The sequence below is a fragment of the Chionomys nivalis genome, chromosome 13 (assembly GCF_950005125.1).
Source record: "Chionomys nivalis chromosome 13, mChiNiv1.1, whole genome shotgun sequence".
In the NCBI taxonomy this organism is placed as follows: Eukaryota; Metazoa; Chordata; class Mammalia; order Rodentia; family Cricetidae; genus Chionomys; species Chionomys nivalis.
Window position 1 is genome coordinate 40,505,106 of NC_080098.1, and position 16,004 is coordinate 40,521,109.

At 43.1% G+C, this 16,004-nt stretch overlaps 1 protein-coding gene across 4 annotated transcripts in view; it reads left to right on the plus strand.

The window, feature by feature from the left end:
* Positions 1-16,004, plus strand: part of Elmo1 (engulfment and cell motility 1) — a 522,491-nt gene that overhangs the window by 91,309 nt on the left and 415,178 nt on the right. For all 4 annotated transcript variants that reach the window (XM_057787434.1, XM_057787435.1, XM_057787437.1 and 1 more), the window contains exon 2: positions 1,370-1,519. In XM_057787434.1, the coding sequence (XP_057643417.1) occupies positions 1,442-1,519 (78 nt within the window). In that variant the 5' untranslated portion in view covers positions 1,370-1,441. The remainder of the gene's footprint in view (positions 1-1,369; positions 1,520-16,004) is intronic.

Consider the following 16,004-nt stretch of genomic DNA (forward strand, 5'->3'; position numbering starts at 1 on the left):
GTTTGGACAGTGGATAGGAAGAGAACACGAGAATTTCCATTATTATGCTTGGCAATGAGAAAAATACAAACTAAAAAGTACGTTGAGGTGTGGGTTTTTCCAGGCTGTCAGTTTCCACACTGGCACACACTCCATCTGTTGGTGAGGCTGTGAGCAAGCAGGCAGCCTCGGGCATTGCTGGAAGGAGGGCAAGTTGGTAGAACCTTACAGAGGGGCTCTGGAGATACCAATTAAAATTTAGACAGTATAATCTCTTGGCCCAGCAGTTTGACTTCTGTGAATCTATTAAGGATAAATTTTTACATGTGCGAAGTCATATTTGCATGACTTTATGCCCTGTAGGCTTGTTTGTAACACCAGAGGTAGGAGAGAAAGCACAGGATCAACCCACTGCAGGGGTCAGGCTCCTTGGGGAGGACACACCCTGATGACCAGCTGTGAAAAGAATGAGTCTGCCCCAGTATTGTATTACCTCTCTGTGGACACATTGAGAGACCTGGGAAAGCACTAAAGTAAAAAATAGTACAGGATGCTGCCTTTGTAGAAAGAAATGGGAAAACGGCAGAAAATAGTGTTGTGTTTGTTTTCCATTCATGAGGACATTCTGAAGGAGAGCACCAAGAGCCAATGAAAAGCTGTTCAGGTTAGGGGGAAAGTGCTGATGGGTGGGGTGACATCTGGGGAGCCTCCATACTGTGTATTCATACCCACAGTAGATCACGGCACTGCTTCATCTAATTGAATAGTCAGTGAGATAAAGAAATGGAGACATGGGAGAGAAAAATCATTACTTTCTTTGCGACAGAATTCAAGGTTCTTCTGAACACTCCCAGGCCACTTGTGTATTCTCCCTCTGGAAGACTGGCCTTGGGGAAGGAGTGTGAGCATGTGTGAATTTCTCCTTCCTCATGACATCCTGGTTGCTATAGCACAGATCTATTTGTGACACATAGAAAATGCTTTAAATAAAAGCTGCTTCCTGACCATGACTTCCTGGGCAATGTGTTCTTCCGGAGACTGTTGAGCGCCAAGGTTTACATGCAGTCTGGGCGAGATCCCTGCTCATTCAGGCCCGAGCACCAATGAGAGCAGGGTTCCATCTCTTGTGGTAAGGGGCTGCTGCTTTGCTTCTGAAAACGTGGCAAGCCGAACCACCAGGGCAGTGGCTGCTGGAGGTTTTGCCTCCCCCGCTTTCACAGCCTCCATCTTTCTTTGGGGACTTGTGGTGCTTTGGCTGTGCCCCTGTGGCTTCAGTCCCCAGGCACCAAGGGGAGCATTTCTCAGACACCAGTGAAAACAGGAAGTGATGAAGCAAGTTCGCCTTGCATCTGCGCTGAGCTACTTCTTTCTTTTTGTCATTCCTCATTAGATATAGCCACGTGTGACGATCTACGCAGTAGGATCCCCTTTTCCACCGGCTCCGGACTTCCTCCATCACACAATGCCGCCGCCTGCGGATATCGTGAAGGTGGCCATAAAATGGCCTGGCGCCTACCCTAAATTCATGGAGATTGACCAGGTGAGTAAGGCGGGCAAGAGTGCAGAGCTCACAACGGTTTTTCTCCCCACACCGAGTAGTTGGAGACTTTGGATACCTCTCCGTCGTTCTCTGAGGGACTGTGAAATCTGGGCAGTCATTGCCACAGTGCAGTCTGTGCATTTACAGTCTTGCCCCATCTGCTGGACTGTGTCAATACTGGGTTCCTGTCCATAGTAGTAGCACTACCATCCAGAGGGACAGGATGATTGGGCGCTGCTCAGTAGGACAGATGGGCTGTCCCAGCATATTTACAGGGACTCATGGGTGAGCAGGTCGCTCTACTATGGGAAATGTAAAACTTAACTTTAAAAAAACTTATTTCCAGAAGAACCAACTAATGTTTCGTTGTATTAACAGCTTTACAATAAAATTAATACAGAGGGGCTTTCATCTTGGAGCCCAGCCAATCATAGTTTTATTTACTGCATAAAAATCACTGAGTGTCTAGCAGATTTTCTGAAATATAAAATAGAATCAGAAAATATGTACTGAATGAAAAATATATCAAGGGGGTTTATAAGAATCATTTCTCTTGTGAGTCTGGATGATTGACAAGTCATGTGATCTGGCTTTCACTCTTTGATTAGAGATTGTCCAGGGAAGTTGGTCGGTTCTCATTCCCTGAAGTCATTCTGGAACAAGTAATGGGAGGGAAGACAGATGAGACTTAATTTATACTTATGGGGTTCAGGAAGAATAGTCGTGGTCTATATTTTCAATTAGGAAACCATGGCAACACTAACCATTATATTCTTGATACTACTTTATCATTATCCTCACAGTTCTTTTTCTGGTCAGATTTTAATTTTATTATCAGGTTGAAGATCACTGCAAGAGTTACCTGGCAATGTGTGGGTTCCAAGAAGTAATCAAAACAGACGCCACAGGTCAAACCAGAATAAGTAGACTTAAATTTGCATGCAAGAAATATCACATTGTGTAGATTGTCAAAAACTGCCCATCAAACCAGCACCTCACTGTCATTTTCACTGTCCTCTGAGGTCACTGGAGAATCAACACTTACAAGTGAAGTATACATGCCCAGTAGCGTTGTGTAGGGATCAGGAAGCCAACACTCAGCCTTCTTCACGTGAGGTGTGCATAGGACTAGTCGCGTTTTGCCTTTAAAAGAGATTGATTGCCTGGTGATATCTGACATAGACAAAATGTGATTGGGACTAGGTATGACCAGTCCAAAAGAATGACAACCAAAGTAAATGCTGGTTTGTCACTCACAGCTCTGGGCTCTGCTGAGGCATGGGTTTAAGGGCGTTTTACCATGTTGTTTTGCTTTATCAACATGTGGGACTCAGGAACAGCTACTTGGACCTTAGAAATGCAGGTTCTCAGGCCTTACCTAGGCCACTGACCCAGATATGCATGGTAATAAGATTCCCAGGGTATCCCTGTGCGTAGTTGAATGGCAAGTGGTACCCAAGCCAGGGTGCACATTGGAATCACTAAAGCCATCGGTTTATTTTAAGTGAGTCTCATTTAGTGGTTCTGATGAACTATTTAGTATCGATTTAACCATGGTTGGTGGAATTTGTGGTCCTCTGTGTTAAGACAGCCTTCGATGCACATTCCTGTTGTCCGGGGAGCCTTTGCTATGTGTATGAGTTTCAACAATTTTAAAAGAAAATAATCTCTGTACTTTTAAACAATTTTATATTTATAAAAAAATCACAAAGATTCTATGCTTTTATACTTTTTCCCTTGTATTTAGTATTCTGTAACATTAACATTGTCACATAATTTCAGGCACTTGGTTCATAATCACATAATATACAGTGTATAGTCCATGTTCATATTTCATCAGTTGTCCCAGTAGGGTCATTTATAGCCATTTTTATGCTGTTTAATGCCCACCCAAGATCACAACTATATTTATCATTGTACCTCTTTGATCTCCATTGTCTGACATGTCTCTAGTCATTTCTGACAGCTGTTTTATGGAAAGCACTTCAGTTTGGGGTTCCATGGTGCCTCTTATCTATTAGATTTGAGTTTTGCACTTTGGACTAAAGTGCCAGAGAAATGGTCTTGTGTCCTTTTCAGGGTGACATGCCAGGGAGCTCTCAGATGACTTTGTTTCAGCCTTGTTCGCTGTCCCAGTGCTACGGATGAGAACATGGGAGCTCAGAGAAGCCGCCTGACTTGTCAGTCCGTGATGGACCAGGACATGACTTCCTTTCCTCCTAAGACTTAACTTTTAAATGGCCATCTACATTGTGGTCCTCCTGGCATTTCCAGATCGAGGCAGACTAAGAATGAGGAACCCAGGCTCTTCCCGCCTGGCTGTATCACAGCCGAGCCACGGCAGAGCTGCGGCTGTCAGCCACTGTTTCCTGATCCAATGAGAACTTGGACCACATCTCCACATGCACCGAGTAGTCGAAAGGATGATTGCCTGGAGTTTCTCCTGCGTTTCTGCATCCTTTGCTCCGGGTCATATTGTCTACCTCTTGCCCACTGAATGCTAGCGGAGGTGCTGGGAAGCTCATTGCTTCCTTTAAGCTTGGATAATCACGATTTCACTAACAGCTCTTCAGAGGTCAGGTTAGGCATTGCTGTTTTGTGGGTTTTCTGCTGTCACATCGTGCTGTCATTGTCTCTGCTCTGAGCAGAGGCCCTGGAACCCTGTGCTAGAATCATCCAGGAAGTTTATATAAAATATGCAGTGTCTAGCTGTAGAGGTATTTATTCTGCTGACAAGGGTGGTGGTGGTGGTGTGTGTGTGCGCACACACGTGTACTAATATAATAAACACCAACGAATCTAAACCAGACTTCCTACAGTTTGAAAAGTACCTGCTGGATGGGTGAGCTTGTCTTTAAATGCTGCTTTCCCAGGATCCTGTGACCAGTCTTTACTTGATGACGGGCGTTTCACCGATGCATCGTGGTGGAGTTATCCAGGGCTCGGCTGTCCTCTCATGACACCTGCTGAATGAGGACATCTGCTCACAGTGGGCTTGTTTACATTCTTTGTCAGCCTCGAGCAGATTCTTCCGTGTTTCCACTCGCCAGGAAGAGTCGCTAGGATCTTTTTGTGAATGGACTTTGTCGCGCCACATGGCACATTCCAAAGTTAGCCTGACTCTGTTCCAGCCAGCAGATGCGAGGCTGAGGAGGGTGGTTGTTGGGATATGCAGACGCTACAGTGACCCCACATTTTCCGATTTAGTTACCTTTCATGTAATAAATACTGTGTGTCTGTGGAGTCTGAGCTTCAGGCCGGAGGCGCTTCCTGCATGGCAGTGTGGTGCACAGGGTGGTGGCTGTGTACAGCATACGTGTATATGGGGGCAGAACAGGAGTACTGATGAGACCCGGCAATGGTCTCTGCTTGCTGTTTCGACTGCGGTAAAATAGTATTTTAGATGGAGCAATAAATGGAAATTTCTCGCTCCCAGTTTTGGAGGCTGGAAATCCAAAGCAGCAGTGGTTAAGAATCTGGTAGGATCCTGGTTTATCACAGGTTTCTTCAATGAATCCTCCCATAGGCCGTGGTACTGACTGACTCTCTGGGCCACTTTCCAAATCCTCCCCTGCCTTCCTTATCTAGTCAGCCATTCAAGGCTCCACTGCCATGTACCACCACGGCAGGCTCAGTTTCAGCCTGGATTGAGAATATATACATTCCAAGATAAGCAGTTCCAGGGCCCTGATTTCTGAACTAGCTTGTTTGCCTTGTGGAGCCTTCTTTTTCTTGCTTCAAAAAGGGGAAGGTTATAATAATTTGTTATTGCAGAGATTAAAGAAAATATATGAAAACCATGTAGTTTATTGCCTGGCTCGGAGTCTTAATTGCCAAGGTAGCCATTATCGCTCTTAGTGTAAGCAAGTGTGTCTAGTTCCTTTTCACCTGCATGTCCTTCTGGAACAGCACCAGAAAGCCACCTTGTTTCCATCCCATCTAATTTCCCAGTCATTTAGGAAGGAGAGAAAAACTGGAGGGCAAGTGGGAGACATCACCTGGCAGCAGGAAACTCCTAGCTATATGTGCAGGCAGTTAGTGTTGTGGGATAGTCCCTGGCTCCCTACTGCTCCGCCCACCCACATTCCTGGGCAACTCTACAGTTTGAGAAACAGCTATGGCACTGTGGCCTTGCCTCAAATGCTGCTTGGGTGCCTAGTGACCAATTCTTACTTGATGCGCGGGCATTTTATTAATGAACCGGAGGAGGAGCAGCTTCCTCCACTGACACCTGTTGTGTCTGAGGGAACATCTGCACCCAGACCACCACTTCCACACAGCCGTCCTTCTGCTTCTGGCACACTCTTCAAGCTCCAGCATCTCTTGCCTGTGCCCCACTCACTCACTCTTTACCAGACCCTGAGCCAGCAAAGCATCATTGCTGTGCCCGAGAATGCTGTGGCCTTGAGTCCTACGTGATAACGCCAACTCTTGGCACCTGTCCTCTGCCCGCTGGTCTTCCTTCTCCAGGAGAGACAGAAGAGTGGCCGGTGTCTCTCCACTTGACTACGCCAGCCCTGTCTCTGTGGTGTTAGCAGCCTTTTCTTTTTTAGCCTGTCCTGCCCAGTGCTTCACCTCTTCACAAGCTCCTTTCTCTCTTCCCACAGCAAGCCCTTTGATTCCTACTGTGGGAAATTGTCACATCACCTGCAGTCTCTTCCTGTTAACTGCTGTTTCCCCATTGCCATGCTTACTTTGATGTTTGTATTGGTAATGTCATGGTACCCTCTGTGGATGGACAGCACCCTCCTTTCCTTTGAAGCTGGCTTTATGGATGTAGTATCTACTAGTTTCAATCAAGTGTTGTTTTTCCTCAGCTTCAGTTTTCTCCCGCTTGCTAATTTTATGCAGAATCCTCCTGAACTCGCCCCCTCAGATGTCATTCCTGAGGGGCTTCATTGCTGTTTTCTACTGTATTAAGTTTCCTCCTTGATCCTAGTCTACTCTGCCAGATATTTTCTACCGTCAGCCCTCTAGTCTGTGTGCTCACCATGGATGGACAGGTTTGGTCTTAACTGCATCTCCTTTTGTCGGGGTCTGGTAGCCTGTACCATAAATTATTTCTCTGAACCAGACCCCAACATAAACTGTCTCTCTCTGGACCAGCATGGAGGCACGGGAATAGAGACACAACTCACATGGCTTTATCAGGAGGGAGATTCTCAGTGGTCTCTCATGAAGTCCTGAGTTCACATCCTGAAGAATTCCTCCTTTTATTCTTCAAACAGTCTTTATACCAAAGCTTAACTTAGGGGAAATACATTAGCATTCTGTTTCCTAGTAACCAGGTGAATGGCTTTCAGTCACGTCCACAGCTACCTGCCTGCTATGTCTGCTAGGCTTGAATTAGCATCTTATCAGGCATCTTCTAAATTACAAAGAAAGGAGCTACAATATCCTGACTTTTTGATAGGTTGAGAAGGCCTGTCTGGTAGGCTACTTGACCATCCTCAGATACTGACTCTGGCTTTAGAGCCTGGCTGCCACACCAAATAGAAATAATAGGCCTACAATCTTTCAGACGTTCAACTTCATGCCCGTCTAAGTGATACCTGCGCCTATCACCAGTGTGGGCCATTATCTGGCACCAAATCTCTACTTGATGGAGCGTGATACAGACGTACAAACCGTGACTTATCGTTAGAAGACATACAGATGGTTGATGGAATTCTCTAATTGTGAAGAAAAGGGTCTTAGGGAATCATTTATGGACCAGTGTCTGAGTACAAATTATGGATTTTGTACAAGAAGAGTGTGCAGGTCAGGTGAGGGGCAAGTCATCTTCACTAAGTGTGTGTAAGACAAATACTCAGAGAGGCTGCTGTCCTGCTGACAGAGACCCAGAGGGTGCTGATGTTGTGTGACAGTCTATTCCTGGGGAAACAAGACACATGCATCTACTCATTCCAGACAGGTAGCCCACAACAGATGCAAGTAGAGATAGGCCAAAGTCCATCTTGGCGGAACAGTGTGTTTTACTGGGTGTTACTTACAGAAGCAGAGATGCCTCACTAAAGCTGATGCCATCATGAGTGACAACTTGTAAGGGCTAGAGACCTGGACCTCACTTCACAGCATGAAGGCAGTTCAGCAGTTTGGAGAGTATCCTCTCCTGGTGACTCTGTTGTCTGAGTCTCTTTCAGGCAACTCAGCTTGTTCTTGTTTTCTTCTAGGCAGTTTGGCTGGTCCTTGCTTTTTCCAAGTTGCTGGGTTTAATTTAGAGTTTTCTTTGCAGCTTGGTTCTTCTGAGAGAACTCTCAAGCAGTCTTTAGAGGAGGGAGGGGCCTAGTGAATCTGCTCAGCTTCAGGGACTTCTTGAAACTGTTTTGAGTTATTGCTTCCTGTCTTAAGGAGCTTCTCTGCAGGATGGACTTTCAACCTCATGAAAACCTGCTGCACAGCAGATGAAATAGATGGTCATGGCTTCCAGTCTTGACTTGACTGGTCCTTTTTAATTGGTTTCTGGATTTTCAGGGTCTTCTCACTCATTGCTGCCAGAATGAATCTGTATTGCTCCATTTTCCTGTTTGGATGGTTTGGATTTTGTTTGAGAAAAGCGCAATATGCTAAAGGAAAAAAAAGATTATAGATGATTATGGGATTTTCCAGTGATCCTGAGTCTCCAATCAAAATCCTAAGCACAGCGTCTTAGTCTCCTGTAATTTCCCCCCAGCAATCCGTATCCAAAATAGCCGCAGTCTTGAAGTCCCCTCCTCTTTAGTAAATGATGGTTCTTCCGACTTGCGTCGCGGTGTGTTCATAGATTTCTCTTCTCTCCCAGTTTCCCTCCCGCGGCTGTCCCTGGCTTGCCCCTGCTGCGAATCTGAGCTCCCCCAGAGATCCGTCTCCTTACCCAGCCCTTTTCTGAACACATTATAATACAGCCCTTTTGCCAGCCTTCTATTTTCTGGAGCCATTTTCATTGCCTGTTGCTTTTATTTGCAGTTGTAATTTGCATTTCTCCTGTGTATACACATCTCTTGAAGTTGATTAGGAGCTCCCAGTGGTCAGCATGTGGTTTAGGATGTTTGTGGCCTGGGGTCTATCATACGACTCTTTCTTGTTTGTATGTCTACCATGGACTTGAATTTTGAACAGCTAAGTTGAAAGTAACATGTTGTTATTCTTTATTTGCCACGCTTTAAAAGAATTCCTTTCCATATGTTGATGGGAAGTTTGTTTCCACAAAAGAAGCACATACGTTTTTCGGTAACCAAGTATAAACTGTTTGTGTCTTTGCCTCGGCTGTTGTGTTTTTATACCATATTTAAGGTACAATTCAGTAGGTGCAAATCTGAGTTAGACCAGACAGTTCAAAAAGCTCATTAATTAATTAAAGTGCATTCACATTTTGTACTTGACATTTCAGGGTTTTGCGGATCCTTCCCATAAGAGCAGCAAAAAAATAAAAACAATGGCTGCCGTCTAGTCGGCATGCACTGTGCCAGGCGGTGTAAGTGCACGGCACGCAGTGTTTTGTCATGTTGCTATAGCCCTAAGAGTTCTGTGTGGCTTTCCTGTTTCATAATTATTCACAGCCTCATTAATTTGGCCACGAGCATTCTGCTAGGAAGGTGCTGCCTTGAATCCAGCACTGTTCACCACCGCTGTGCAGGCAGACGTTAATAAATCTAGGTCTCTCTGCTGGTTGGTTCTGCTTTAGCCTCTCCATCTATTATAATCCCGGTAACAGCAGTCAGGTTTGATCAGAAGTGAACCATCACTGGTGTGCCTGCTCCGCAGCTACTACTGACATTTTCAGGAACTTGTTGGGTTAAGAAAGCAAAGGGTGCGTTTTCTTAAAATCCAAAGGCACCGGCCCATTGGACTGGATTGTTACAGTAGAGACCATGCAAAGCCATATATGGCCTAACAGGTTAGCATGCAGGAGCTGGGCTCCTCAGCAGGCCAATTAGCAAGGTACTTAAGAATGTGGACTTGGTGGGTACCGATTGGACTCAAAGTCAGGCTTTACACTTCCCCTGGGTGTGACCAGGAGCAATTTCCCATTTTGTAAGAAAGAATTGGCAGCATTCCTAAGTCCTTCCTTGCTTGCATGACACTGTGAGCTAAGCATCCAGCTCTCTGCTTAATAATGCAGCCAGAAGCAGCCAGTTCTTGTTCTCCTGTTACACAGAGTAGAATAAGCATCTCATGTTTTAGGCAAATTTGGAGCCAGTAATAAAAACTTCTCCTTGAATACATTAAACCAGTTCTTCAACTTGGAAGTCTGCAAATTCCAAAGTGTTTAAACATTAACTGCATTGTCAGAGGCAACCGACAGATACTGAGCTCCAAATAAAAACACCTGAATTCAGATGGGGCTCTTGATAACAAAGAATGAAGATCATCAGGCAGAAATTTGAGAGAACTGCTTTTTAACCTGTGCTGCGAACACTAGAAGCAATGGGATTTCCTTGCAGTGTTTTTCTCGAGTGCCTGGGTTAGATGCTCAGCTCTGGTGCTGAGCCTGATGAGCACCACTTGGTTGTGGTGCTGTCCTGTGACTCCTAGCATTTTAAGGACATCCTGGCTTTATTCAGTAGATGCCAGTAGTACCTCTCCTGCAGTGTCATTAGCAAAAGTGTCTAGACACTGCCAAATATCCCTTGGGCAGTAGATAGAATTTCCTCTTTTTTGAAAATGAACCAGATGAAAATTCCCAAGCTTGGCTTTACATCAAGATTGCCCAGGAGCCATTGAAAACACAGAGAAGATGGATGAGTGGTTCAAGGTCCATGGATTACTGTTTTTATCAAATGCTCTTGGGGGATGATCTCATGATTATTGTTGCATTTGGAAAATACTGTCGTGAGGTCCTGGACATTTACTGAATCTTCTGGCAATGTCTCTGGCTCCCACAGTAAATTTCAATGTCTTCCTTAAAGCCAGTGCTTCCATTTCTACATTAATAACAGTACCCTAATAATTTTGAGCCTATGCATACTTTACAGAGTACACACATAACACCTTTAAGAACTCACTTGAGGAATATGTGATAATCCTATGATATTACATTAGGCATTTGTGGTGACTTAGAATGCTATTAGTGGGGGAAGTTATCCCTCATCTGATTGTTGCAATGCTTGAATTTGGTAACTTAGCATCTATTTCTTAAACTTCCTTTAAAATAAAGTGCCTGGGGAACTAACTTCCTTTTCTGTTTTTTTCTCTCTTCTTCTCTTTCTCTCTTTTGTCTCTCTTTCTCTCCCTCTCTCCCACACCCTTTCTCATTCGCTCATAGGATATTCTATAGAACCTCATATGAACTTTGAATATTACATGAATAGGAAAAGAAATTCAATTTATTTCTTACCTCTGAAAACAGTTTAATTGACCAAGAGTGAACTCCCAACATTCATTCTGCTCTTCTTTTTGAAGAATAGAATAGCTTATATTGAGTATGCTTTCTGTGTAGGTGGAGAGGTGGTCTGCCAACTTACCTCCTCCTATAGGATTGTTGCATAGTAAAGTTTTGGCAACTCAGGGCAGAGTTTTGGATCAACAGTATTTAACTGAAACTTTGTGATGAAAACCTTCTTAATTTCTGTAATGTTTTGTATATGTCATGACTCGTGCTTCCTATTAAAAATAGATTATCTAGAGATTAGTGTAAGGTGGGATACACACAGATACACACAGACAGGGACACACAGACACACACACACATACACACTTCAGTGTGAAGAATTCTGTGTCTCCAGAATGATGAAGTTTATACTTTGTAAATAAAGGCTGCTGTGGGATAATGCTTTGTTTACTGTAAAGATATGTCAGTTGTATTGGTTTAATAAAATACTGATTGGCCAGTAGCCAGGCAGGAAGTATAGGCGGGGCATCCAGACTAGGAGAATTCTGGGAAGATGAAAGACAGAGACACAGTCACTAGCCAAATGCAGAGGAAACAAGATGAGAATGCTGCACTGAGAAAAGGTACCAAACCACATGGCTAAACATTGACTAGACTGTGGGTTAATTTGAGTTGTAAGAGCTAGTTAATAATAAGCCTGAGTAATAGGCCAAACAGTTTATAATTAATATAAGCCTCTGTGTGTTTCTTTGGGACTGAATGGCTGTGGGACCAGGCAGGACAGAAGCTTCTGTCTACAAACAGTGCTCAACCTAAATCTCAAACCCATGACCATGAGATTAAAAGTCTTATGCTCTACCAACTAAAGATATGATAGGATAAAAGGGTAGATTATTGAATATACTCTAAGAAGATAAAAGAGAGCATATAGATATGATAAGATAAAAAGGTAGAATATTGAATCTATTTTTTAAAAAAACTACTAGTTTTAAATTTTTATATTGGATTGGACTTTTGTATATTGAATACAAATTTTGTATTTTGATATAAATTTGAGATTTTGTTAAAACATACTGTACATATGTTTCTAATCTTGTTTAAGGTATTGCAGTCATACAGCTCATTTAACAATTTGTAATGCAAATTTCTAGTCTTTGAAAGTTATTATTACCAACTGTTTAGGATAATAAAGACATGAAAGTTAGTAATTAGTCACCTATTATAATCGAACTTGTAGTCACATTAAGTATGTTTTCAAGGTCAAACAAAGATATATTTTAGATAGACAGGTCATCTTCAGACACTTCAGAGATCTACAGAATATGGCATTTAAGATGTTTTAATAACATAGGCTCTTTGTTTTTTAATGACAATGAGACATGTCTGCTCTTGGCAGCACCAGGATATGTTCAGAAACAATAATGGGCATCAAATCCACATGGAGGTTACTTTATTTGTAGCAAAAGTAAACCACTGGGCAAGAAAATGCACTTGCCTTGACTGCTGGCAGTATGCTGTCTTAATTGGACAAGCTGGACATAAAAGAAAGTGATTGTCAAACATTGTCAAGGCAAGGAAGGACAGCCCTTCAGAATATTCTGCTTCACAGAATAGTCAGTTGAGTATGATAGGCCAGTAGACGGAAGATAGATGTTTCATTGTTGCAGAGGAATGTTGGTGACTGTTTAGGCAGCCAGCTGTTTCTGTCATTTCTCACATTTCTTAGCAGTCACTTGCTTGCACTTCCTGCTTACTCAGTTAATATTATTTCTTTCTTGGGCTTCTGAGGGAGTTGAATATTAGATAGTTATAGTTTTCCTTGCTTACCTGACACAGAAAGCAAGTTTTGATGGAAAGTAAATTAGGTGCAAGACTTTGATACCTAGTAGGCTAGATTAAATATTTTCTTAGAATTTGTCAAATGCAAATGGATTAGACATTGTCAATGTATTTATTGACTGTATATATTTTATATAGCCATTGTGCATATTATTTTTAGTTTTTCTTATTTTAGCTATAGACTTTTTAATTTTAGACAAAAGGGGAAATGAAGTGATGTTTTATTTGTATTGCAATATAAAACTTTCCTGAAGATCAGAGAGTAAAACAGTTGCACTGATCAGCCATATAGACCAGGAAGTTGTGACACACAACTTTAATCCCAGTAGCTACATTAGTTTGTCATAGAAATTGGGTGGTAGTGGTGCATGCCTTTAATCCCAGCACTACAGAAGAATATAAATTGGGAGGAGACAGGTTTCAGGCTCAGTCTCATTCTGAGAATTCATGGAGGCAGGATCTCCATTTTGGTCTGAGATAGAGGTAAGAGCCAGTGGTTGGCTGCTTTGCTTTTCTGGTTTTCAGGTTGAACCCCAATATCCATCTCTGGGTTTTTATTAATTGTTCTACAAAAGGCAGCATGTACTTTATCCTGGGGAGCGTGTGACTAAGATGAGGTTTGTCCATCACTCTGGGGGAGAAAAAGGCAATCATGGGAAGTAAAACTCCCACTTGCTCTTCTTGTTTCCTGCAACCCACAGTGCTCAGTGTAGCCTCTCTGCCAGTGCTGTGTCTGTTGTGATGCCAACTCCTTCCGTCTCTCACAATCCCTCAGAGAAACAGTGCTGGAGAGCCTTCTTCCTAAATGGTCAAGACTCTGCCATCTTCCGTCCTTTCTGTGGCTTCTGGGACCCGTATCCTCATCCCTTATGGGCTTTTCCAGCCCTTCTGGAGCCACTGTGGCTTCCTTATGTCTGTCATCCTAAGTCATATTATTTTTTGAGCTAACACAGAGTTTTTCCCTCTTTAGAGCCTTTATAGATACCACTTTTCTTAACTGGCAAGTACATTCATTGTTTCTCTGTCTAGTTGGAATTCATTCTTTCATTTCAGATGTATAAATTCCTGAGAGAGGTCATTTTTTCCTACTTACACTAGATAGATGAGGGCCCTTACTATATGTACCTCTAACATCACTGAAGGGCTCCCCTTGCCAGCCTTGAAGCCCATTGTATGATGTTCTACATTGTTGCAGGATGTGCTTTGTGTCTTCTCGGTATCTAGTGTATGCCACAGCTGCAACTCTAAGCTGTATTAGTTGAGTAGAGAAGAGAGATGAGATGGTGCTAGCATTCTCTATGTTTATTCACAGTGTAGTACAGTTGTGAGGAGGAATGGCTTTAGAGAGGGAATCGTTTTCCTTGTCCTCATTAAGGTTTCTAAATGTATCTGTGAAGGCCTTGTGAGGATCAAAGTGGGTCTTCCCATCATGACTGTGGGATAAGCTTGTGATAATCTGGATTTACAAGGTCTTCATTGATGATAGGGTGCTTCTAATTTCTAGCTGGCACTTCTGTCCTAATACATCTGCTGGTTTGTCTTTCCTGTCTAAGCATCTCTGCTGCTTTAGTATTACATGTTCTCCACTCCATGGTTCCTACTGTCCCTGTGCACTTCTCTTCTCTTCCTCTTTCCTTGGTAAGGGGTCACCTTATTCTTTTTGCTTAAGCTGAAACTGTGTGTCTTCCTAGATTCCTCTCCCCCACAGCCATTGTAGGAAGCTTCCCCTCCATCTTCATCTCTTGTTATCACACCTGTTGCCCATGCTTGTCAGCGTTGAGGAGTGCAGCCCAGGAAAACTGTATAATAGCATGTCAGGTATCTTCAGGGGCAGAAGTATGAGAGATGCTGAGAATTACATAAACGAAGACAGTGGGCACAGAGTAGGTGGTGATGAACCTAGAACCAGCAAACATGGGGAAAAACAAACTAGAAACCTTAGAAATGAAACAATGAAGATAGCAAATGAAATATCAAGTACAGTATACTAACTATTCAAAAGAATTAAACACACAAAGTAGGTTTAACTAAAGAGAGAATTGGTGAAAGAAGATAAAAGTAAGGATTCATCCAAAAGATATCCTAAAAAGAAAGGGATGAAAATTATGATGTCAGACTCCACCTGCAAAGTGCCAGGTTAGGGTCAGTAGCCAGTTCTACCAATCCAGAGAGAATGAATGCATGGAGGAGAAGCAGTGTTTAAAGAAACTCTACCTCATATTTTATCTCTTTGGAGTTGGAAGGAAATTTGACCATGAGGAAGAATGGGTTTTGAATGACTGGATGCATCAAGACTTTCTCATGTGGAACTCTGGGGACATAGTTCTCTGTCCAGGAGATGGTAGATCAAAAGACATAAGCAGGGAGATGACATGGTGCTTTATCCATTCAGGTGGTCCCAAGTTGAGAATTATTTGGTGAATTTCAAAATGGAATGGAAATAGCCTCCTCCTGTCATGGCCCAGTGAAGAGATAATTGTGTCATGGCCTGATAACAGTGGAGGTAGAATTGAGAGCTGGGTCTCCCAGAGTGAGGACAGTACCATTGCTGTGCCTCCCATGGCCTCTGTTCCTCCCTCTGCAATTGGTGCCTCAGGTTGGACTTTGTTCCATGTCTGTCTTTTTCAGGATTTTCTTGGGTTTTCACTGGCCTCTTGGCCACCAGCAAAATCTGCTGTGGTTTGGAATACATACTCAGTTATGCCACTTTTCCATCTAATAACCTGTGATGCAACAAGCTTTCAAGAGTTTCTGTATGACCTAGATGGCTTCTCCTCCAAGCTGGCCTTTTTAGCCTCCTGTAGTCTTGTGATGGTGCCAACTCTTCCCATTCATCATAGGAGTTCCTTTAACTATTCCTCTCCGTTTATTGTATCTCCAGGCAGAAATGCCTGAGGATCTTCACATGGTGCCCGCTATTTATTGCTCCTTTCTGTCTATAGGCAGAATAAAGAGGAAAGTTTGAGTAAACAGACAGAATTGGGACCCGACACTACAGAGCGAAGGATAGGGAAGATGTAACATTTATTGCAGGTCTATATTTTGGTAAGCGTCAAGTAGACAAATGCACATTGAAAATTGAGAGTTTGGAGGTAATAGCTGACTTTGAACTTGTGGGTGAATATGCACACCTTAGAAGCAGCCTTCCTTGGACCTCAGGGAAGCTGACTTGGAAGTGAGTGATTTGGGTATTAAAAACAAGAAAAGAGCTGGAACGGAGAAGCTAATGTTAAAGGTTCCAGAGCTAACATCATGTTTTATCAAGACTGCTGTGGGTAATTGTGAGGAGGATCATCCGCCAGTCTCATGGACACGCTAAAGAATTATAAACTAAGT